Source organism: Scyliorhinus torazame, chromosome 1, assembly GCF_047496885.1.
Source record: "Scyliorhinus torazame isolate Kashiwa2021f chromosome 1, sScyTor2.1, whole genome shotgun sequence".
Lineage (NCBI taxonomy): Eukaryota > Metazoa > Chordata > Chondrichthyes > Carcharhiniformes > Scyliorhinidae > Scyliorhinus > Scyliorhinus torazame.
In genome coordinates, this window is record NC_092707.1 from 174,180,191 (window position 1) to 174,203,808 (window position 23,618).

Sequence of the window (23,618 nt, forward strand, 5' to 3'; positions counted from 1 at the left end):
AGTTGGGAGACGTGCTTTTGTTTTTTTATTTGAATGATCGTCTGCATATTTTGTCCTGCTCTTGACTGCTGCCTAAAGGTCAGAGCAAAGAATGGTTCTCAGTGCTGAGCTGAGTTTTTAACTGAATGTTATAGGCTGGTGATTAAAAAACGAGTACTTTCCGACATTCTTCGCCATCACCTTCTATCATGCCCCCCCCGCCCCTCACGTATAGCCTTTCTCCAGTTTAATTCCAGAGAAATTTATGTTTTCTGGGCACTTTCCAGTGTATAAATTTGGAAACTATGTTCTTTATCTAAAATCTAATTGAGCTAAGTTGGAGAAACGATTGCGTGATTAACCAAACACAATTTCAATGATACATTCTGATATGCATTCATCACTGGCATTTGCTTTGTGCCCATAGTAGATGATGCAAGAATATCTTCAAATACTTGTAACTTTTGTTTTTTAAAGTGCCAACAGTTTTTGTTTTAACATAACTCTGGGAGTCATCTTTAACCTTGTCAGTGACCTTTCATATTCTCTTACACTGACTTAACATTTTAACTGCAACATCTTAAAATTACTCAAGATTCCATTGCTTTCACTGTCACCTCAGTAAAGCCTCTCACCTTTCCTTCAGACCTGTAGAATAGTTTTTCTGCCACAAGCACGATTTTGACCACCTTCTGCTCCTGAGATCCATGTTACGAAATTTATATCTCAGTAAATATAGAGTTCTATTCCAATTCGTGAGTTAAATGATACTTGTGCTGTGCCATCAACCACACTTTCTTCAGGTCTTGTTTATAGTGGGCTACAATAAAAGACTTTTCAATTTAGATTTTCTCTCCATGCTGTTATTCCATTCGGAAAATGAAGAGAATCAATCTCTGCTCAAGCCCTGGCCAGTATTTGTATTAAGGCAACTCCTAATTGAAGTCAACAATTGGAGTGACATCAATGGGACATAGTGACTCTTACCAATTTGTGTCCCTTCCCTATATTGCATAGCACTCTGCCTAATAGTTTAACTGAACTATTTATGTAACTTTAATTTGAACTGAGGATGCTGTTTCTTGCCATCTATTTAAGCAATTACTTTGAACACACTCAGTAGTCACATACCTCACTTGTACCACGGAACTACCTTGAAGTATTTTGTCTTGTCTCAGTCTCGGGCTGGTGTATTACAGCTGCAAGATTGCTAAAAGTGGACATTTGCTTCTTCTTCCTCCACCCGTTTCCATTCTCATGCTTTGTTTTCTGAATTACCCTTATACCTTGCTATAATGTCCTATTGCTATATTTCATTTTAATTCTGCCAAAGGATTGAACCTACAGAGCTTTGCCCCAATTCTTATCGTTTTGTGATTAACTATATTTTAAAGTTTCAAAATATAGCAGCTAGTTAAGGTGAAATTTGTTGATTTTTGAAAACTGTTTAAAAATTGACCATTTGGGTCCTCCTGCCCTCCTCCCATATGTATAAAAAAAACAGTAAAATACTGCAGATTTTGGAAATTTTAAATAAAATGCTGAAGGCATTCAGCAGCTGGAGTTTGTGGAGAAAGGAAGGCGGGTGTTATAATTTCAGTCTCTTCCCCGCACCCCCCCCCACACTTTTACTGGTGACATGGATAAAGTTGTTTTAGTTTTTAATCAAGATAACCTTTTTCACCAACAACTTGAAACATCAGGTTGTTTCTAAAATTAAAAATAGATCGAAGATATATGCAGATATCATCACAATTTGGAAAGAAAATTCCTAAAACTGAAAACACATGACACATGTAAATCAGTACATAGTTGTCAGTGCTTTCAAGCCAATTCCAGAATTACAAAATCCCCTCATAACTTTCTTCATTTCATTGCATATATTTTAGTACAAGTGCTCTTCATAATCTGAACCCTTTTCTTGCTTTGGTAATTGCAATAATCTGTGAAAATTGTACTTTCACCTTCATACAGCTAATACCAAAATGCTGATGCCTTTTGTTTTAATATTTGCCTTTTGGTAAGATTCGAAATTCATTCCGAAAACTGGTTTGTTAAATTTATTGAACTTCTGCTTTGTACTCTGGTTGATTAATAATCAAAATGCTCACAGAAGTGGAACTGGAAAATCCCTTTTGTTTATTGTGACTCCTTTTGGTGAGGTTGTCTAAAACACTGTCCGGTGTTTAGCAAAGCACTTCATCTGCTTTTAGATGAGACACGGACAGTGTTAATCAGCAGAAAGAGTTCCCTTACCTTTCGTGTGCAACGTTTGCTCTCTCTCTCTCTCTCAAGAGGTGATACTATACGGGAGGAGAGTTGACAAAGGATATTCCTTTTCTTATTTCCAGAATCGTTAATGTAAAATAAAATTGGCGTTTTTAAAGAAGGCATTCTCCATTTTGATGCCTCCTCTTCTCTCAGGCTGGTCAACATTAATGCAATGCTACTGAATCTGAATCATAACTGATTTCATTCTTCAGAGCTTATCAGTTAGAAAAAATCAAATAAATGGAAAGTGACCATCAGGTGGATGGATCTTGGAGAACAGTGAACAATTCCATTTAGTGCAACAAGATATAGATGTGTCTTTGCAATTTTCACCGGTCTTCAAGAAGCATTATCTTCATGGAAAATATTTGACAAAATTTTTATTGCTGTGAGTAAGACGAGGGATGAGATTTTCTCCGATTTCAGCAAAAGTCCAATGTTGGGCGGGAAAAGTGTTGTTGAGGCGGCAGATGGCAATGGCGGCTGTATACCCTATAAGAGTTCGACACTTATTGCAAAAAGGCAGGCAAGGGTTCTGCAACACATTGCTGATGGATGGCCTCTGATTTGCCCACCCTGCCATCAACTCAGCGCTTCGATGATCCAGGTGTCATTTTTAAAGGAGGCCCAACGCACAGCGAGCTCATAGGAAACATTCTTCAACCAGGTGAAGCTCCCTGGTACCACCTTGTATCAAGCCCACATAATCTTCTCCCCACTGAGTGCTGTGTTCACCTCCCAGCGCTGGTGCACACCTCTTGACCAGTCGCACAGCATGCCGTTCTGATATCACATCACCATGGACACATTCTTTTGATGTAGGGGTATGATTATTGCGTGAAACGCAACTCTGGCTTTCTTGCAATATTTATGCCTTCTTGCAATATTTACCGCTTTCGCTGCCAAACCTGCCCGTCACAAAAGGGAATGGAAAAACCCAGCCAAAGAGGCTGCAGTTCAATGCACCTTTTTAGGAAATTGGGTGACATTTTTAAAAAAAAATTGTCAAACACTTTTGTAAAGCTATCAACCTCAAAAATGCTATGAGAAGGAGATATCCAACTCCTGCTCACTTTACTGTGAAACCATTTTGCCAGTTTCACTGGATATTGAGAGGCGAAATGTTGCGGTAAGGCCTCTATGCATAGAGTGAGGAAGGAATTGGGTAGTAATACAAGGGTTTGAATTTCGAATCTGGCTGTATAAAGAGTTTCTTTTAATTTAAAATATGTTGCTCATCAGATACTGATTGCTGCAGATGCCACAGAGCTAGCTCTGGACTCCCGAAGTTTGTTGTTCGGTAACATAATAGCGCAGCACGAGACGCCCACTGTGGCCTCTGGCAGCTCGTCCTCCTCAGTCCATTCATTCAAGTCTGGATTATAGGCCTGGATGCATCTCTTGTACTTCTTTGCACTTTCATTCCAACCTCCGACCAGATAGACTCGGTCATCCAGGATTGTTGCACCCGCTGTGCTTACACCAATCGCTAGAGGAGCAACATAGCTCCATTGGCCACTGTAAGCACTGTAGCATTCAACTGTTATCACATCAACTCTCTCACCTTGTGGCCCAAGCTGACTGCCTCCCATCACATAGCTATAATCACCAAAAGTGATTGCACAGTGCCAGCCTCTGGGGGTACTCAAACTGGCATGGTCTTTCCAAGTGTCTATTGTAGGATCATAGGCACAAACTGTGCGAGAGTAGCCATTGTTGATATAGCCACCAGTTACCATGATCTTGCCATCGCTGAGTGCAGAAGCATGGCAGCAGCGGGCAACCTCCATCCGAGCCTTCATCTGCCACTGATTAGAGGAGGGGATGTAACATTCCATGGATGCGAGAGGACCGTCTGAATTCCGACCTCCGATAGCGAAAAGAAGACCGTTGTAAGTGGACATGCTGAAGTGGGTTCTCCTCTGGAGCATACTGGCCAAATGAAACCAAGTGTTGAAACGAGGGTCATATCTGAAAAACACAATTTTTTACTTTGTAAATACCACAGCAAGGAGACAACCTCATCATTTCATAAGATTTGCATTTTATATAAGAATTGTTTCACGAAAAAAACAAGGGTTCATCTATTCTAGTAGTTGTATTGTACAGTGACAATGGAGTTCTTGACTAATCCTAGCAATTGATCTCTTATTAATTAGTCCCAGGCATAACCCCAGCAGAAAATCAAGGAGATTTTCTGTTGCACACCTAATGGCCACTTCAAAATTTATCTGATGTTTCCTTTCCTACATTACACCAGTGACGACACATCACAAAAGTAGTTAATTGGTTGTAAAACACTTTGGGAGATGCTACGGTCACGAAAGGCACTAAATGTATTCCAGTTTTCCTTTTTACTTTATTACACTCTACAACTTTAATGGTGTCTCACACTATGGGACTTGCCTCTTCACTCATAGAACATTACAGCGCAGTACAGGCCCTTCGGCCCTCGATGTTGCGCTGACCTGTGAAACCAATCTAAAGCCCATCTACACTATTCCCTTATCATCCATATGTTTATCCAATGACCATTTAAATGCCCTTAATGTTGGCGAGTCCACTACTGTTGCAGGCAGGGCATTCCACGCCCTTACTACTCTGTGAGTAAAGAACCTACCTCTGACATCTATCCTATATCTATCTCCCCTCAATTTAAAGCTATGTCCCCTCAGGCTAGCCATCACCATTCGAGGAAAAAGGCTCTCACTGTCCACCCTATCCAATCCTCTGATCATCTTGTATGCCTCAATTAAGTCACCTCTTAACCTTCTCTCTAATGAAAACAGCCTCAAGTCCCTCAGCCTTTCCTCATAAGATCTTCCCTCCATACCAGGCAACATCCTGGTAAATCTCCTCTGCACCCTTTCCAATGCTTCCACATCCTTCCTATAATGCAGCGACCAGAACTGCACGCAATACTCCAAATGCGGTCCACCAGAGTTTTACTTTTGAAATCATTGTGGGAGTCAACCAAGAATTTGAAGTGAGCAGTAAGAACTTATAGTGACTAATAAAAAGCTTACATTATACTGTGCTTTGTCATATCTCTGGAGAAGTCCTGAAGAAAGAACTTACTGCTATATAGTGCCTTTATGATCTCAAGATGTCCTAACGCTCAACACAGCCAATTAAGTACTTTAGTGAAGATACTCTTTGAAAAAATGCAGCAACCAAACTGCACAGGAAGGCCTAAAGAACGGCAATGATAACCACATTATCTTGTTTTATTTTTGTTGAGGTATAAATGTTGGCCAGGAGACCAGGGAGAACTTCCATTCACTTTGCATTAATGCCATGGGATCTTTTACATCTATCTGAAAGGGCAGCTGTGGCCTCAGGTTGACATCTAATTTGAAAGATGCAGCATTCCTTCTGCAGTGGAGTTGAAGCCGAGATTCTGTGCTCAAATCAGGACTGAAGTTCAAACAACCACACTTTTTGATGTAGAGGGGTGCTACCAACTGTGCCAAGTTGGTTAAGAACTGGAGCTAAAACGTTCTATGAATAAAACAATTTCATTGAGAATCAAGATTTATATTAATTCACAAATGACTGTTCCCATCTCCTTAATTTCAAGTTTTTCAAACAGACCATTGCAAATATCAAAATTGAAAGTTCCTGCTTCCCTGGAGTCGACCGCTTCTTGGTGATGAATAAATTATTAAGTTAAAGTTTAAATACTGTAAAATTAACCTGTCTGTAAAAATATTTAAATATCTCTTAAATATATTTTTTTAAAAGAGAGAAACTCAGATTGAATCAAATTCTGGAAAAGGCACAAGATTATGTCCCAGTAGATTGCACAAGGGCAGCAGGAAACCATTGGGATATTTAGGAACTTCTCAAAAATCCCCAAAAGACTTTGAAGGCTTATGTTTCCTCAGTCAACAGTGAAGTGCTTTGGGATGTTCTGAGGAAATGAAAAGCACAGATTAATCCCAATTCTGTCTTTTTTCATTGTTGCATCAGGTTTTTAATCTAACACAAGTACAATCCCAGTTGTGTGTAACAGACAAAAAAAAAACAGGTGACTGCTGTACTTCGTAAAATAACTTTAATGAGAGGGTATCACACCTGTGGTGATGAGTTATATTTGAAAGAAACTCATTGTTGCAGAGGAGCATAGCTTTTACGTGAAGAAATCTAGGTATGGTATTGTAAAATATTAACAATGGCTAAACTTAAAATGTCTTGATAATCTTGATCAGTCGAGAAACTAGTCTCCCAATGACTGCCATATTTTTTTTGAAATTTCATAAAATCATAGAATTTACAGTGCAGAGGAGGCCATTCGGCCCATCGCATCTGCACCGGCCCTTGGAAAGAGCACCCTGCCTATGCCCACACCTCTACCCAATCCCCACACCTCCACCCTATCCCCGTAACCCTACCTAACCTTTTTGGACACTAAGGGGAAATTAGTATAGCCAATCCACTTAATCTGCACATCTTTGGACTTGTGGGAGGAAAGCGGAGCATCCGGTGGAAATCCACGCAGACACGGGGAGAACGTGCAGACTCCGCACAGACAGTGACCCAAGGCGGGAATCGAACCTGGGACCCTGGAGCTGTGAAGCAACTGAGCTAACCACTGTGCTACCGTGCTGCCCACTGACTTTTAAATTACTTTGATACAATGAGCACATCTTTAATAAACAGGCAGCTCTGTTTATATATCAATCCTCCACTGTCATTCTGCCCCATTACATAATCCTTATTTAAGTCTGAATTTATCCAGCCCTATAACAGTTTAAGTAATTGACTGTTCTTATGTACCATTAAAAACCTCACCCTAATTCTATCTCCCATTCAACAATATTTATACAGCCAAAGAATGGTTATTCAATGATCCCCCCAAAATTATTTCTCTTAGCCAAAATTATGTTCACATGTACAGATGAATTCTGTTGTCACTCCTGCTACGCCTCAGGAGTTGTTTGTAATGTAAGAACAGCAGAGTGCTGTGAGAATAATTCAACCTATGAGTCTGTGATTTAAAACTTAGTGATCTGAAAGATTGGCTCTCAATTGCTGAATGTTTCAATCTTTAACAATGTTCAGTGTAACAAAAGATATAATATTTCTGCTCACTAGTAATATGTCTTGATGGAGCCTAGTACGAAGTCTTACAACACCAGGTTAAAGTCCAACAGGTTTGTTTCGATGTCACTAGCTTTCGGAGCGCTGCTCCTTCCTCAGGTGAATGAAGAGGTCTGTTCCAGAAACACATATATAGACAAATTCAAAGATGCCAAACAATGCTAGGAATGCGAGCATTAGCAGGTGATTAAATCTTTACAGATCCATAGATGGGGTAACTCCAGGTTAAAGAGGTGTGAATTGTCTCAAGCCAGGACAGTTGGTAGGATTTTGCAGGCCAGATGGTGGGGGATGAATGTAATGTGACATGAATCCCAGGTCCCGGTTGAGGCCGCACTCGTGTGCGGAACTTGGCTATAAGTTTCTGCTCGGCGATTCTGCGTTGTTGCGGGTCCTGAAGGCCGCCTTGGAGAACGCTTACCTGGAGATCAGAGGCTGAATGCCCTTGACTGCTGAAGTGTTCCCCGACTGGAAGGGAACATTCCTGCCTGGTGATTGTTGCGCGATGTCCGTTCATTCGTTGTCGCAGCGTCTGCATGGTCTCGCCAATGTACCACGCTTCGGGACATCCTTTCCTGCAGCGTATGAGGTAGACAACGTTGGCCGAGTCGCACGAGTATGTACCGCGTACCTGGTGGGTGGTGTTCTCACGTGTAATAGTGGTATCCATGTCGATTCCACTTGATGGAGCCTGAAAGGGAGCTATTTCCTACTTGTGCCCATTGATGTTCTACGGTTGCTCAGTTCCCCTGGTGCCCCCAGTAAGGACAATTAGCTAGATGTCCTGCTTCTGGCCGTATCTAGATGCCAAGTAACAATAGGACACCCTCCGTGGCCAAATTTAAATACTTTAATTGAACTTTTAACATTTTATATCAAAAATTTACAAAAAAAGCAAAACCAACACATATCAAAATTACAATCAACAATGTAGCAGTATTCCCAGTAACAGAAATACAACTCAAACACACACACCCCACTAACAGACAAGAGTTACCAATTCCTTAAAGTTCAATACGAAAGGCCGTCATCTACGGTAGAACCCTTAAACCGACCCCCTCACAGATAACTTGACCATCTCAAGGTGCAAAAACTCCATCAAATTACTTAGCAGAATTCGCCTCTGAGCAATCAAGGAGGTGAATGCCAGGGAATCTGCCCTTGCACCCATCCTCAGCTCTGGCTGGTCTGACACCCCAAATATAGCTACTAGCAGACAAGGCTCTAAATCAATATTTAGGATTGCCGCTAGGTGGTGAAGAAAAGACACCCAAAACCCATCAATTTGGAACAGGACCAGAACATGTCCGTGTGATTCATAGGTCCTCGCAAACACTGCTCGCACCTATCTTCAACTCCCACAAACAAATCGACTCATCCTGGCCTTGGCAAGGTGCGCCCTAAACACTACCTTGAGCTGGATCAAGCTCAACCATGCACAGGATGACATAGCATTCACTCTGCGGAAGCACTCACTCCACACCTCTTCCTCCAATATGGATTCCAGCTCCTCTTTCCACCTGCCCTTCACCTCTTCTACTGAGAACTGCTCCTCTTCCAAGATCCGTCCATATATCCTGGACATGCTGCCCTCTTCTGACCCCGCGCAGGAATGAATCTACTGCAAGGTGGACAGCAGCGCTACCGGGATTGTCCGCCGAAAAAAATCCAAAACCTGGAAGTACCTGAGTATATCAAAACCCACAAGCCCTGCTTTCTCCTTCAATTCCTCCAAGCTGGCAAACCGCCCCTCCAAAAACAAATTCCTCACCCTCTCCAGCCGCTTACCTTCTACCCACCAAATATGGTATCCAGTTTCACCAGCTCAAACACTTAATTCCTACAGATAGGAGCACACCTTGACACTGCCCCCAGATTAAAATGCTGATGCAGTTGCCGCCATATTTTCAAAGCGGAGACGACAACCGGGTTTGAAAAATATTTTGCTGCAGCAATGGCAGAGATGCTGTCACCAGCGCCTCCAAGCTAGACCCTTTGCATGACCCCGACTCCTTCCCCACCCAGGTAGCTTCCTGGTCACCACACCATCCCAACACCTTCTGCACATTGGCCACCCAGTAATAAAACATCAAATTTGAACCTTCCCATCCCCACCATCACCCATCCCTCTGTAGGATCCCCTACGAATCCGAAGAGTTCTTCCCGCCCATATAAAATCCGCTATGAACCGCTCCATCCCACTGAAGAATGACTTGGGTAGAAAAACTGGGAGGCATTGAAATAAAAACTATAATCGGGCAAGGTGTCGCTCTTTTTTTAAAAACTTGTTTTTATTCAAAATTTTACAGAATTTTTACAAAACCACTACTAAAAGAAGGCAACATAAAACAAAAAAAAAGAATTAACAACTTAACAAAACAAGGTGGGATAACTACCATTTACAAGAAAAATCTATCCACAACCCATACAGTTCCCCCCCACCTCCCGGTTTGCTGCTGCTGTTGACCTCCTCACTTAACGTTCCGCGAGAAAGTCAAGGAACGGTTGCCACCGCCTGGAGAACCCCAGCAAGGACCCTCTCAAGGCAAACTTTATCCTCTCCAAACCTAGAAACCCAGCCATGTCACTGACCCAAGTCTCCACACTTGGGGGTTTGGCATCCCTCCACATTAACAAGAGCCGTCTCCGGGCTACCAAAGAGGCAAAGGCCAGGACCCCGGCCTCTTTCGGCTCCTGCACTCCCGGATCTTCTGACACCCCAAATATCGCTATAGCCTTTGCAAAGCCTCGCCAGAATTCTTTAATTGCCGGGCATGCCCAAACATATGGACATGATTTGCTGAGCTCCCTGAACACCTCACACACCTGTCCTCCACCCCAAAGAACTTGCTCATTCTTGCCGCTGTCATGTGCGCCCGGTGTACCACCTTAAACTGAATCAAGCTAAGCCTGGCACAAGATGAGGAGGAATTGACCGTGCCCAGGGCGTCCACCCACAGGCCCTCATCCAGCTCCTCACCCAGCTCCTCCTCCCACTTGCCCTTCAGCTCATCCACGTCCGCCTCCTCCACCTCCTGCAGCTCCGGGTATATGTCTGATACCTTTCCGTCTCCTACCCACATGCCCGAGACCACCCTGTCCTGTATCCTGCGGGCAGGTAGCAGTGGAAATTCCACCACCTGCTTCTTCAAGAAAGCGTGGACTTGCAGGTACCTAAAGGTATTCCCTGGGGGCAACCTGAATTTCTCCTCCAGCACCCTCAGGCTAGCAAAAGTCTCATCTATAAACAAGTCCCCCATCCTTTTGATACCCGCTCTGTGCCAGCTTAGAAACCCTCCGCCCATTCTACCCGGGACGAACCTGCGGTTGTTTCGTATCGGGGTCCAGACTGAGGCCCCTACCTCCCCACTGTGCCTTCTCTACTGACCCCAGATCCTCAGTGCCGCCATCACCACCGGGCTTGTGGTGTACCGTGCCGGCGGGAGCGGCAGCGGTGCCGTTATCAGTGCCCCCAAGCTGGTATCCTTGCAAGACGCCACCTCCAGCCGTTTCCACGCCGCCCCTCCCTCTACTACCCATTTCCGAATCATGGATATGTTCGCTGCCCAATAATAGCTGCAGAAGTTCGGCAGCGCCAGCCCCCCACCCCCCCGACTGCGCTCTAAGAACAGTCTTTTAACTCGCGGGCTCTTATTTGCTCACACAAATCCCGTGATAATCCTGTTCACTCGCTTGAAGAAGGACTTGGGGATGAGGATGGGAAGGCACTGGAAGACGAACAAGAACCTGGGGAGTACCGTCATCTTCACGGACTGCATCCTACCTGCCAGGGAAAGCGGTAGCATGTCCCACCTCTTAAAGTCCTCCTCCATCTGATCCACAAGCCGCGTTAGGTTGAGCTTGTGCAGGGCATCCCAACTCTTAGCCACCCGTATGCCCAAGTAGCGAAAGCTCCTCTCCACCATCTTGAGCGGGAGCTTTCCCAGACTCTTTTCCTGGCCCCTTGCATGGATCACAAAAAGCTCGCTTTTCCTGACATTCAACTTATACCCCGAGAAATCCCCAAAATCTTTTAGGATCTGCATGACCTCCCCCATCCCCTCCACCGGATCTGAAATATACAGGAGCAGGTCATTCGCGTACAGTGAAACACGAAGCTCCTCCCCTCCCCAAACCAGCCCCCTCCAGTTTCTAGACATCCTCAGCGCCATGGACAACGACTTGATTGCCAGGGCAAACAGCAGGGGGGACAGGGGGCACCCCTGCCTTGTTCTTCGATGCAGCCTAAAGTACTCCGACCGCAGCCGGTTCATGGACACACCCGCTACGGGGGCCTGATACAGTAATTTGACCCACCCTATGAATTCCTTGCCAAATCCAAATCTGCCCAACACTTCCCACAGGTACTCCCACTCCACCCGATCGAAGGCTTTTTCCACATCCATTGCAGCCACCACTTCTGCATCCCCTCCTTCCAAGGGCATCATGATCACTGATACGCAATCAATACGCTAGAGTCCACGTGGAGTCATATCGATTCAGCTTTAATCAGATAGAACTGTACCCAGCAGCGAAGTTACAGAAGTGAAGGCTGCTGGGACGGCATTGGTTCTTATACCCCACCTCTCCGGGCGGGGCTATGTACATTGCCCAATGGTAGACCCCGCGGTCTAGCCAATGGTCATTCCTCTCTCTGGTACCGCAATACCTGGTATTACCACATTCACCCCCTGTTAAAAAAGAGCCAGCGGGGTGATGGCCAGTATTACTGTCGCCTTTTCATGGTAGGACCAGGTATTGCAGCTACCATGCTATCGAGGGTTGTGGTGAAAGTTATTGCGTTGTTAATTCTCTTCATGGTGCTGCAATCAGACGATCGGGCGGCCTGGTCGTCCTACTGGAGCGTCTAAGTTTTGGCGGCGATCCTGGTGAGGGCCCCGGCGGTAGTGACTCCGGGAACGTGGCGTCTTCCTCCCAGGCAGTTTCGTCACCCCTATGCGGCGCTGCAAGGTCGAAAAATGGGCAGAAGGGGTGCCTGTAGGGGGCATCGGTGCCTGCTCGGCTCTGGGTCGGGGTTCTGGCGGCAGTACTGACCCTCCGGTCAGGTACGGTGGGGGGGGGGGGCGGGGGGGGGGGGGCAGTGGCTCGGGCGCGCGTGGGGTTCCGGCGGGCGCCAGGTCCCGGAGCGAGACCGTATCTTGGCGTCCATCGGGGAACGCTACGTAGGCGTACTGGGGGTTGGCATGAAGCAGGTGGACCCTTTCGACCAGTGGGTCCGACTTGTGCGCCCTCGCATGTTTCCGCAGCAGGACGGTTCCGGGTGTTGCTAGCCAGGTTGGGAGCGAGGTCTCCGAGGAGGACGTCCTGGAGAAAACAAGGAGACGTTCATGAGGTGTCTGGTTCGTGGTAGTACATAGCAGTGACCGAATGGAGTGAAGGGCCACTGGGAGGACTTCTTGCCAGCGGGAGACTGGGAGATTCCTGGACCGAAGGGCCAGCAGGACGGTCTTCCAGACCGTTCCTTTCTACCTGCCCGTTTCCCCGGGGGTTATGGCTGGTCGACCTGCTCGAGGCGATGCCTTTGCTAAGCAGGAACTGGCGCAGCTCGTCGCTCATAAAGGAGGACCCCCTATCACTGTGGATGTATGCGGGGAAACCGAACAGTGTAAAAATAGTTTGGAGTGCCTTGATGACGGTGGTTGTGGTCATGTCCGGGCAGGGGATGGCGAATGGGAACCGGGAGTACTCATCAATCACGTTCAGGAAATACGTGTTGCGGTCGGTGGAGGGGAGGGGGCCTTTGAAGTCCATGCTGAGGCGTTCAAAGGGACGGGAAGCCTTTATGAGATGCGGTCTCTCTGGCCGGTAGAAGTGCGGTTTGCACTCCGCGCAGATTCGGCAGTCCCTGGTGACTGTCCTGACCTCCTCGATGGAGTAGGGCAGGTTCCGGGACTTAACAAAATGGAAGAACCGGGTGACTCCCGGGTGGCAGAGGTCCTCGTGGAGGGCTCGGAGGCGGTCTACTTGTGCGGTGGCACAAGTGCCGCGGGATAGGGCAGCAGGAGGCTGGTTCAGCTTCCCGGGACGATACAAGATCTCGTAATTGAAGGTGGAGAGTTCGATCCTCCACCGCAAGATCTTGTCGTTCTTAATCTTGCCCCGCTGTGCATTATCGAACATGAAGGCCACCGACCGTTGGTCCGTGAGGAGAGTGAATCTCCTGCCGGCCAGGTAATGCCTCCAGTGCTGCACAGCTTCCACTATGGCCTGGGCCTCCTTTTCGACCGAGGAGTGGTGAATTCCGGAGGCATGGAGAGTGCGGGAGAAGAAAGCCACGGGCCTGCCCGCTTGGTTGAGGGTGGCAGCCAGAGCTACGTCAGACACGTCACTCTCGACCTGGAAGGGGAGGGACTCGTCTATGGTGCGCATCGTGGCTTTTGCGATGTCCGCTTTGATGCGGCAGAAGGCATGGCGGGCCTCCGTCGACAGGGGGAAGGTTGTGGATTGGATTAGGGGTCGAGCCTTGTCGGCGTAATTAGGGACCCATTGTGCATAGTAGCTAAAGAAGCCGAGGCAGCGCTTTAGGGCCTTGGGGCAGTGAGGGAGGGGGAACTCCATGAGGGGGCGCATGCGTTCGGGGTCGGGGCCTATGACTCCATTCCGCACCATGTAGCCTAGGATGGCTAGACGGTCGGTGCTAAACACGCACTTCTCCTTATTGTAGGTCAGATTCAGGAGGTGCGCGGTCTGGAGAAATTTACGGAGGTTGGTGTCGTGGTCCTGCTGGTCATGGCCGCAGATGGTGACGTTGTCAAGATACGGGAACGTTGCATGTAAGCCGTACCGGTCAACCATTCGGCCCATCTCACGCTGGAAGACCGAGACCCCGTTTGTGACACCGAAGGGAACCCTTAAAAAGTGGTAGAGCCGCCCATCTGCTTCGAAGGCAGTGTACTGGCGGTCGCTATTATGGAGCGGTAGCTGGTGGTAGGCAGATTTGAGATCCACCGTGGAGAAGACCTTGTATTGCGCGATCCTGTTTACCAGGTCGGCAACACGGGGGAGGGGGTACGCGTCCACTTGTGTAAACCGGTTGATGGTCTGGCTATAGTCGATGACCATCCTATGCTTCTCCCCGGTCTTTACCACCACAACTTGAGCCCTCCAGGGGCTGTTGCTCGCTTCGATGACCCCTTCCTTCAGCAGCCTTTGGACCTCGGACCTGATGAAGGTCCGGTCCTGGGCGCTGTACCGTCTGCTCCTGGTGGCGACGGGTTTGCAATCCGGGGTGAGGTTCGCAAACAGGGAAGGCGGGTCAACCTTAAGGGTCGCGAGGCCGCAAACAGTAAGGGGGGGGTATAGGGCCGCCAAATTTAAAAGTAAGGCTTTGTAGGTGGCACTGGAAATCCAGTCCCAGAAGGGTGGCTGCGCAGAGGTGCGGCAGCACGTATAGGCGGAAATTGTGGAATTCCCTGCCTTGGATGGTGAGGTTCGCGAGGCAGAACCCTTTTATCTGCACCGCGTGTGACCTGGAGGCCAGGGAGATCCTTTGTTGGGTGGGATAGGTGACCAGAGAACAGCACCTTACCGTGTCGGGGTGGCGAAGCTCTCCGTGCTCCCGGAGTCGATGAGGCATGACGCCACATGGCCGTTGATGCCGATCGTCGTGGTGGCCTTTGCTAGTGTTCGGGGCCGACTCTGGTCCAGGGTAATGGAGGCCAGCTGCAGCAAGGAGTGAAGATCGGGCAGCGCATCGTCAGCCGTGTTGGGGACTTGAGGTCCCATCCAAGATGGCGTCGTCCATGGATCGCACATGGAGTCCGGGGACTCCAAAGATGGCCGCGGGGAGGAACAAAATGGCGGCGTGGAGGGACAAAATGGCGGCGCACTCTGCTCCCGCGAGGTGGAGGCCAGCTACAACAAAGGGTTTTGGTTGGGTAGCGCGTAGCCAGCCGCGCTGGGGGCTTGAGGCCCCATCCAAGATGGCGCCGGCCATGGATCACACGTGGAGTCCGAGGACTCCGAAGATGGCGGTGGGGAGGAGCGAACTGGCGGCGCACACTGCTCCAGCGTGACGGAGGCCAGCTGCAGCAAGGGGTTTTGGTCCAGCAGCGCGTAGCCAGCCGTGCTGGGGGCTTGAGGCCCCATCCAAGATGGCGCCGGCCATGGGTCGCACGTGGAGTCCGGGGACTCCGGAGATGGCGGCGGGGAGGAGTAAACTGGCGGCGCATGCTGCTCCAGTGTGGCGGAGGCCAGCTGCAGCAAGGGGTTTTGGTCCGGCAGCGCGTAGCCAGCCGTGCTGGGGGCTTGAGGCCCCATCCAAGATGGCGCCAGCCAGGGATCGCCCATGGAGTTCGGGGACGGAGACCCCGACGATTGGACCGGCGAGGGACAAAATGGCTGCGCGCACTCCTCCAGCATGGTTGCCGGGGAGAAGAATGGCTGCGGCTGCGACTCTGCCTGGTGGGGCAAAGGCTGCGGTGCGCGTTGGGCCGGCGGGGCTGGGAAAAGGGAGTGCGGCGGTGGGCCTGGGACGGTCGGGACTTGGAAGAACGGCTGTGGTTGCACAGCGGGCGGCTGGAGGAACGGCTGAGGGTAGTCATTGGATACCGCGTTCACCGCGCGGGCGAGGCAGACCGCGGCATAGTGGCCTTTCTTGCCGCATCCTTTGCAGGTGACGGTGCGGGCCGGGCAGTGCGCGTGGGTGACTCGCCTGGCCGCAGAAGAAGCAGTGTTCGCTGGCAGCGGTAGCGGGGCGTCTTGCCGCGCAGGCCTGCGGAGTTAGCGGGTAGGTCTGGGGGTTAAGCGGGTAAGTCTGGGGGGCTGCCGCGGCGGGGTGCCACGCAGCCCAGAGGGGCGCGGTGCGCGCGGGGGCGTAAGCAAGGGTGTTTTTGTACACCACGTCCATGGACCCTGCCAGGGCCCGGGCCTCGGTGAGGCCCAGCATGTCCATTTCGAGCAGCCTTCGGCGAATGTCGGGGGAGATCATACCTGCCACGAAGGCGTCTCGAATTAAAAGTTTGGAGTGCTCGTTCGCCGTCACCGCTGGGCAGCCGCAGTTTTGGCCCAGCACGATCAGTGCCCTGTCTCATCTGGGCTCTGCCGTCTCGTTGCCAGCAGGTGACGTGCGTAGACCTGATTAAGTGAACGAATGTAGTGTCCTTCCAACAGTTCCATGGCTTTATCATAGTTCGCCGCCCCTTCGATCAGGGGGTAGATCGCCGGGCTGACCCGCAAGCGTAGGAGGTGTATTTTCTGCCTTTCCGTGGGGGTGTCGGCAGCCGTATCGAGGTAGCTCTGGAAGCATGCCAGCCAATGCTTAAAAATCGCGGCAGAGTTTTCTGCGTGAGGGCTGAGCGGAAGGCACGCGGGCTTGATGCGGAGATCCATCCTTCAAAGTACTTATTTGATTAAATTGATACGCAATCAATACGCTAGAGTCCACGTGGAGTCATATCGATTCAGCTTTAATCAGATAGAACTGTACCCAGCAGCGAAGTTACAGAAGTGAAGGCTGCTGGGACGGCATTGGTTCTTATACCCCGCCTCTCAGGGCGGGGCTATGTACATTGCCCAATGGTAGACCCCGCGGTCTAGCCAATGGTCATTCCTCTCTCTGGTACCGCAATACCTGGCATTACCACAATCACGTTCAAGAGTCTCCGCACATTCGTGTTCAGCTGCCAGCCCTTGACAAACCCCGTCTGGTCCTCAATAATCACCCCCGGGACACAGTCCTCAATTCTAGTGGCCAGGATCTTGGCCAACAGTTTGGCGTCTACATTAAGGAGCGATATCGGCCTGAAGGAGCCACATTGCAACGGGTCCTTATCTCGCTTAAGGATGAGCAAGATCAAGGCCTGCGACATCGTCGGGGGAAGGGTTCCCCTTTCCTTAGCCTCGTTGAAGGTTCTCAGCAATAACGGGTTCAACAGCTCTGAGAATTTCCTATAGAATTCTACAGGATATCCGTCCGGTCCTGGGGCCTTGCCCGACTGCATACCCTCCAAACCTTTAACCAATTCCTCCAACTCAATCGGAGCCTCTAATCCCACTACTAGCTCCTCCTCCACCTTCGGAAACCTCAGTTGGTCCAAGAATTGCTTCATCCCTCCCCTTCGGGGGTTCTGACTCATACAATTTACCATACAAATCCTTGAAGACCTCATTGATCCTTTCCGGGCTCAGGACCATGTTACCTTGCCATCCCTAATTCCCCCAATTTCCCTGGCCGCCTCTCTCTTCCGTAGTTGGTGCGCCAGCATCCTACTTGCCTTCTCCCCATGCTCGTACACCGCTCCTTGTAACTTCCTCAACTGAGCCTCTGCCTTCCCGGTGGTAAGCAAGTCAAACTCCACCTGCAGGCTCCGGCACACCTTTAGCAGCCCCTCCTCGGGGGACTCCGCATACCTCCTGTCCACCCTGAGTATCTCTCCCCCCAACCTCTCCCTCTCCATCCTATCCCTCTTCTCTCTGTGGGCCCTGATAGAAATTAGCTCCCCGCTGCCTTCAGCGCCTCCCAAACCATACTCACTGAAACCCCCCCTGTATCATTGGTCGCCACATAGTTTTGGATACTCCTCCTAATCCGCCCACAGACTTCCTCATCCGCCAATAGTCCTACGTCAAGTCTCCATAGAGGGCGTTGGCCTCTCTCTGCCCCCAGCCTCAACTCCACCCAGTGCGGAGCATGGTCTGAGACCGCAATGGCTGAGTACTCTACCCCCTCCACTCTCGGGATTAGCGCCCTGCTCACCACGAAAAAAATCGATCCGCGAGTACACTTTGTGGACATGGGAGAAGAAAGAAAACTCCTTCGCCCTTGGCCGAGCGAAACACCATGGGTCCACTTCCCCCATCTGGTCCATGAACCCCCTCAGGACCTTGGCCGCTGCCGGCCTCTTATCCGATCTAGACCTAGATCGGTCCAGTGCCGGGTCCAGGACTGTGTTAAAGCCCCCCCCATTACCAGACTGCATGACTCCAGATCTGGAATTTTACTCAACATTCGCAGCATAAAGTCCGCATCGTCCCAATTCGGGGCAAACACATTCACTAGCACCACCCGGGCCCCCTGTAGCTTATATCTACCCCCTTCATCCGCCACAATACCTCCGTCTCAAATGCCACCCGTTTGCTCACCAAGATTGCAACCCTCCTGGCCTTCGCATCCAGCCACGAGTGAAAGACCTGCCCCACCCATCCCTTCCTCAGCCTAGTTTGAATAGCGAACTTTATATGCGTTTCTTGTAGCATGGCTACGTCTGCCTTTAGCCCTTTCAAGTGCGAGAACACACGGGCCCTCTTGACCGGCCCATTCAGGCCCCTCGCGTTCCACGTGATCAGCCTGGTCGGAGGGTTAATTACCCCCCCCCTCCCCCACCCGCCGACTAACCATCCCCTTTTTTAGGCCAGCCACATGTCCGCGTCTCCAGCACACTCCAGCCCCCCAGCCGGAGGCTCCCCGTCCCGACTCCCCCTTTGACTCCGAAAGTTGCTTCCCCTACAGCCAGCAAAGCAGCATCCGAGCCCCCCACCCTCGATCCCCCTCTCCCAAGTCAAGCATCCGCTTAACCCCACTTCCCCCCCACCCCATTGCTCTCCCGTAAGTCAGCTGACTCATGCTGACCCCGGCCGCTCCCGCCTCTACCTCTAATCCCACTGTTGGCTCCCTCTACGGGTCTCCAACCTCCCCCCCCCCCCCCCCCCCACCACCACCCAAGTGAGGGAGAGAGAGCCCCTCCCGCTTATTCCCGTGTGTCAAGAAAGAAAAGCTCAAACAAACAATCAAACTTTGGGTGCTATCCCCAATGATTTTTAAAAAATATATATTTTATTAAAGTTTTCAAACACAATTTTTCCACCTTACAAATCAACATAAGAGATAACACAATAACCAATAAGTAACATTATTTAAATTAAATAAAATAGTGAACTGGCAAAGTAACAAACAACGAAAAAATAAAAAATAGTGCTTCCCCCCCCCCCTGGGCTGCTGCTGCTGACGATCTATTTTCCCTTAATGTTCCGTGAAATAGTCAAGGAACGGTTGCCACCGCATGGAGAACCCTTGAACCGATCCTCTCAACACAAACTTCATCCGTTCCAGTTTTATGAACCCTGCCATGTCGTTTATCCAGGACTCCACGCCGGGGGGGTTTCGCTTCCTTCCACATGAGTAAGATCCTTCGCCGGGCTACCAGGGACGCAAAAGCCAGAATATCGGCCTCTTTCGCCTCCTGCACTCCCGGCTCCTCCGCTACCCCAAATATAGCTAACCCCCAGCCTGGCTTGACCCGGACCTCCACCACCTTTGAAAGTACTCATCCAGTGCCGGACACGACCAAAACATATGTGTGTGGTTCGCCGGGCTTCCCCCGCACCTCCCGCACCTGTCCTCCACTCCGAAGAACCTGCTCAGCCTTGCTCCCGTCATGTGTGCTCTGTGTAGGACCTTGAATTGTATCAGGCTAAGCCTGGCACACGAGGAAGAGGAATTTACCCTGCTTAGGGCATCAGCCTACAGACCCTCCTCAATCTCCTCCCCCATCTCTTCTTCCCATTTTCCCTTCAGCTCCTCTACCAGCTCCTCCCCCTCGTCTCTCATCTCCTGATATATTTCGGACATGTTGTCCTCCCCAACCCATACCCCCGAAATCACTCTATCCTGGATCCCGTGTTGGGAGCAGCGGAAATTCCCTCACCTGCTGCCTCGTAAACGCCCTCACTTCCATATGTCTAAAGATATTTCCCGGGGGCAACTCATACTTTTCCTCCAGCGCTCCCAGGCTCGCAAACTGCCCGTCAATAAACAAGTCTCTCAATCTCCTAATTCCTGCCCGATGCCAGCTTTGGAACCCTTCCGTCCATCCTTCCTGGGACAAACCTATGGTTGTTCATGATCAGGGACCACACCGAGGCACCCGTCACACCCCTATGTCGCCGCCATTGCCCCCAGATCCTTAAGGTTGCCGCCACCACTGGGTTCGTGGTGTACCTTTTTGGGGAGAGCGGTAGCGGCGCCGTCACCAGCGCCTTTAGGCTCGTTCCTTTACAGGACGCCATCTCCAGCCTCTATCACGCCGCCCCCTCTCCCTCACTCATCCACTTGCGAACCATCGCCACATTGGTGGCCCAGTAATAATCGTCCAAATTCGGGAACGCCAGTCCCCCTCTGTCCCTGCTGCGCTGCAGGAACCCCCTCCTTACCCTCAGGGTCTTCTCTGCCCACACGATACTCATAACACTCCTATCTATTTTCTTAAAAAAGGCCTTAGTGATCAAAATGGGGAGACATTGAAACACAAAAAGAAACCTTGGGAGGACCATCATCTTGACGGCCTGCACTCTGCCCACCAGTGAGAGCGGCAGCATATCCCACCTCTTGAAATCCTCCTCCATCTGCTCCACCAGCCGCGTCAGATTGAGTTTGTGTAGAGTTCCCCAGCTCCTGGCTACCTGAATCCCCAAATATCGGAAGCTCCTTTCCGCTCTCCTTAACGGCAGGCCGTCTATCCCTCTTCCCTGATCCCTGGGGTGTACTACGAAAAGCTCACTCTTCCCCATATTAAGCCTATATCCCGAAAAATCTCCAAACTCCCTCAATATCTGCATAACCTCTGTCATCCCCTCCACAGGATCCGTCACATACAGCAGTAGGTCATCTGCGTAGAGTGACACTCGGGGTTCCTCTCCCCCTCTAACCACCCCATTCCATTTCCTAGACTCTCAACGCTATGGCCAGTGGTTCAATTGCCAGCGCGAACAGTAATGGGGACAGGGGGCACCCCTGCCTTGTTCCCCTATATAACCGAAAATACTCCGATCTCTGCCGATTTGTGACTACACTTACCACTGGGGCCCCATAGAGGAGTTTGACCCAACTGACAAACCCCTCCCCGAGCCCAAACCTCCTCAACACCTCCCATAAATACTCCCATTCTACCCTATCGAATGTCTTCTCTGCATCCATCGCTGCCACTATCTCTGCCTCCCCCTCCGCTGGGGGCATCATTATCACCCCCAACAGCCGTCGCACATTGACATTCAATTGTCTCCCCTTTACAAACCCTGTCTGGTCTTCGTGCACCACCCCCGGGACACAATCCTCAATCCTCGTCGCTAGCACTTTTGCCAGCAACTTGGCGTCTACATTCAGGAGCGAGATAGGCCTATATGACCCGCATTGCAGCGGATCGTTATCTCGCTTCAGGATTAATGATATCGTCGCCTCCGACATTGTCGGGGGTAGAGTCCCCCCTTCTCTGGCCTCGTTAAAGGTTCTCGCCAGCAGCGGGGCCAACAAGTCCACATACTTCCTATAAAATTCCACCGGGAACCCGTCTGGTCCCGGGGCCTTCCCTGCCTGCATGTTCCCCAGCCCTTTAGTCACCTCATCCACCCTGATTGGCGCCCCCAGACCTGCCACCTCCTGCTCCTCCACCCTCGGGAACCTTAGTTGGTCCAGAAACTGTTGCATCCCCTCTTTTCCCTCCGGGGGTTGGGACCTATATAGCCTCTCATAAAAGGTCTTAAACACCTCATTTACCTTCCCTGCACTCCGCTCCGTAGTTCCCGTTTCATCCCTAACTCCCCCTATTTCCCTCGCCGCTATCCTCTTACGAAGCTGGTGGGCCAGCAGCCAGCTCACCTTTTCCCCATATTCGTATCTCATCCCCTGTGCCTTCCTCCACTGTGCCTCTGCCTTCCCTGTGGTCAGCAGGTCAAACTCCGCCTGAAGTCTTCGCCTCTCTCTATATAGTCCTTCGTCCGGGGCCTCCGCATATCTTTTATCCACACTCAAAATCTCCCCCACTAATCTCTCCCTTTCTTTGCCCTCTTTTTTCTCCTTGTAAGCCCTAATGGAGATCAACTCTCCCCTAACCACTGCCTTCAGCGCTTCCCATACTACCCCCACCTGGACCTCACCATCATCATTCGCCTCCAGGTACCTCTCAATACATCCCCGCACCCTTCCACAGACCCCCTCATCTGCCAATAGTCCCAAATCCAGTCGCCAGAGTGGGCGCTGTTCCCTCTCCTCTCCCAGTTCCAGATCCACCCAGTGCGGGGCATGGTCTGAAACGGCTATGGCCGAATACTCCGTTCCTGCCACCCTCGGAATCAGTGCCCTGCTCAAAACAAAGAAATCTATTCGGGAATATACCGTGTGGACATGGGCGAAAAAGGAGAACTCTTTGGCCAACGGCCTAGCAAGTCTCCATGGATCCACTCCTCCCATTTGCTCCATAAACCACCTGAGCACCTTGGCCGCTGCAGGCTTCTTCCGGTCCTGGATCTAGACCGATCTAACCCTGGATCCAGCACAGTATTTAAATCCCCCCCCATTACCAGGCTCCCTACCTCCAGGTCCGGGATACGTCCCAGCATCCGCTTCATAAATCCCACGTCATCCCAGTTCGGTGCATATACATTTACCAGCACGACCTCCTTTTCCTGCAATCTACCACTCACCATCACATATCTACCACCGTTGTCCACCACTATATTCCTAGCCTCGAATGACACCCGTTTCCCCACCAATATCGCCACCCCTCTATTTTTCGCGTCCAATCCTGAGTGGATCACCTATCCCACCCATCCTTTCCTTAACCTAACCTGATCCGCCACCTTCAGATGCGTCTCCTGAAGCATGACCACGTCTGCCTTCAGTCCTTTTAAGTGCGCGAACACTCGGGCCCTCTTAATCGGCCCATTTAGGCCTCTCACATTCCATGTGATCAGGCGGATATTCCATGTGATCAGGCGGATTGCCCCCCCCCCCCCCCCCCCCGACCCCCGCCGACTAGCCATCCCCTATTCTAGGCCCGTCCCATATCCAGGTCCCGCGCACCCACCCGTCCCCCAGGCAGCGCACTCCCGTCCCGACCACCTCTTCCCTTGCCATCTCCCTCTCGCTCGCAGCAGCAGCAACCCAGTTGACCCCCCCCCCGCTAGATCCCCATCTAGCATGGTTACTCCCCCCATGATGCTTCCGAAAGTCAGCAGACTCCAACTGACCACGGCTTCCCCCGTTCTCTCCTTGACCCCCCCCCCCCCGTGTGTGGAACTCTCATCCTCCTTGCGCCTATCTTCCCGCCATCATCTCCCTTGCGCGGGAAAAAACCCGCGCTTTCCTGGCTCGGCCCCGCCCCCTATGACGCAGCTCCCCCGTTCCCCATCCCCCACCTCAGTCCCTTTTTCCACCGGCGCCCACATTTCTCAGTGTCCCCCCGTCAAGAAGAGAAAAAAAACCCGTCTATCATCCCGATACTGTGAACCTCCCATTCCCCAATTTACATTTC

At 50.5% G+C, this 23,618-nt stretch overlaps 1 protein-coding gene across 2 annotated transcripts in view; it reads right to left on the reverse strand.

Annotated features, from left to right (window-relative positions):
* Nucleotides 1-34: 34 nt before the first annotated feature.
* The window catches only part of LOC140417036 (kelch-like protein 31), a 39,030-nt gene continuing 15,446 nt past the window's right edge, over nt 35-23,618 (reverse strand). For both annotated transcript variants that reach the window (XM_072501168.1, XM_072501169.1), the window contains exon 3: nt 35-4,221. In XM_072501168.1, the coding sequence (XP_072357269.1) occupies nt 3,489-4,221 (733 nt within the window). In that variant the 3' untranslated portion in view covers nt 35-3,488. The remainder of the gene's footprint in view (nt 4,222-23,618) is intronic.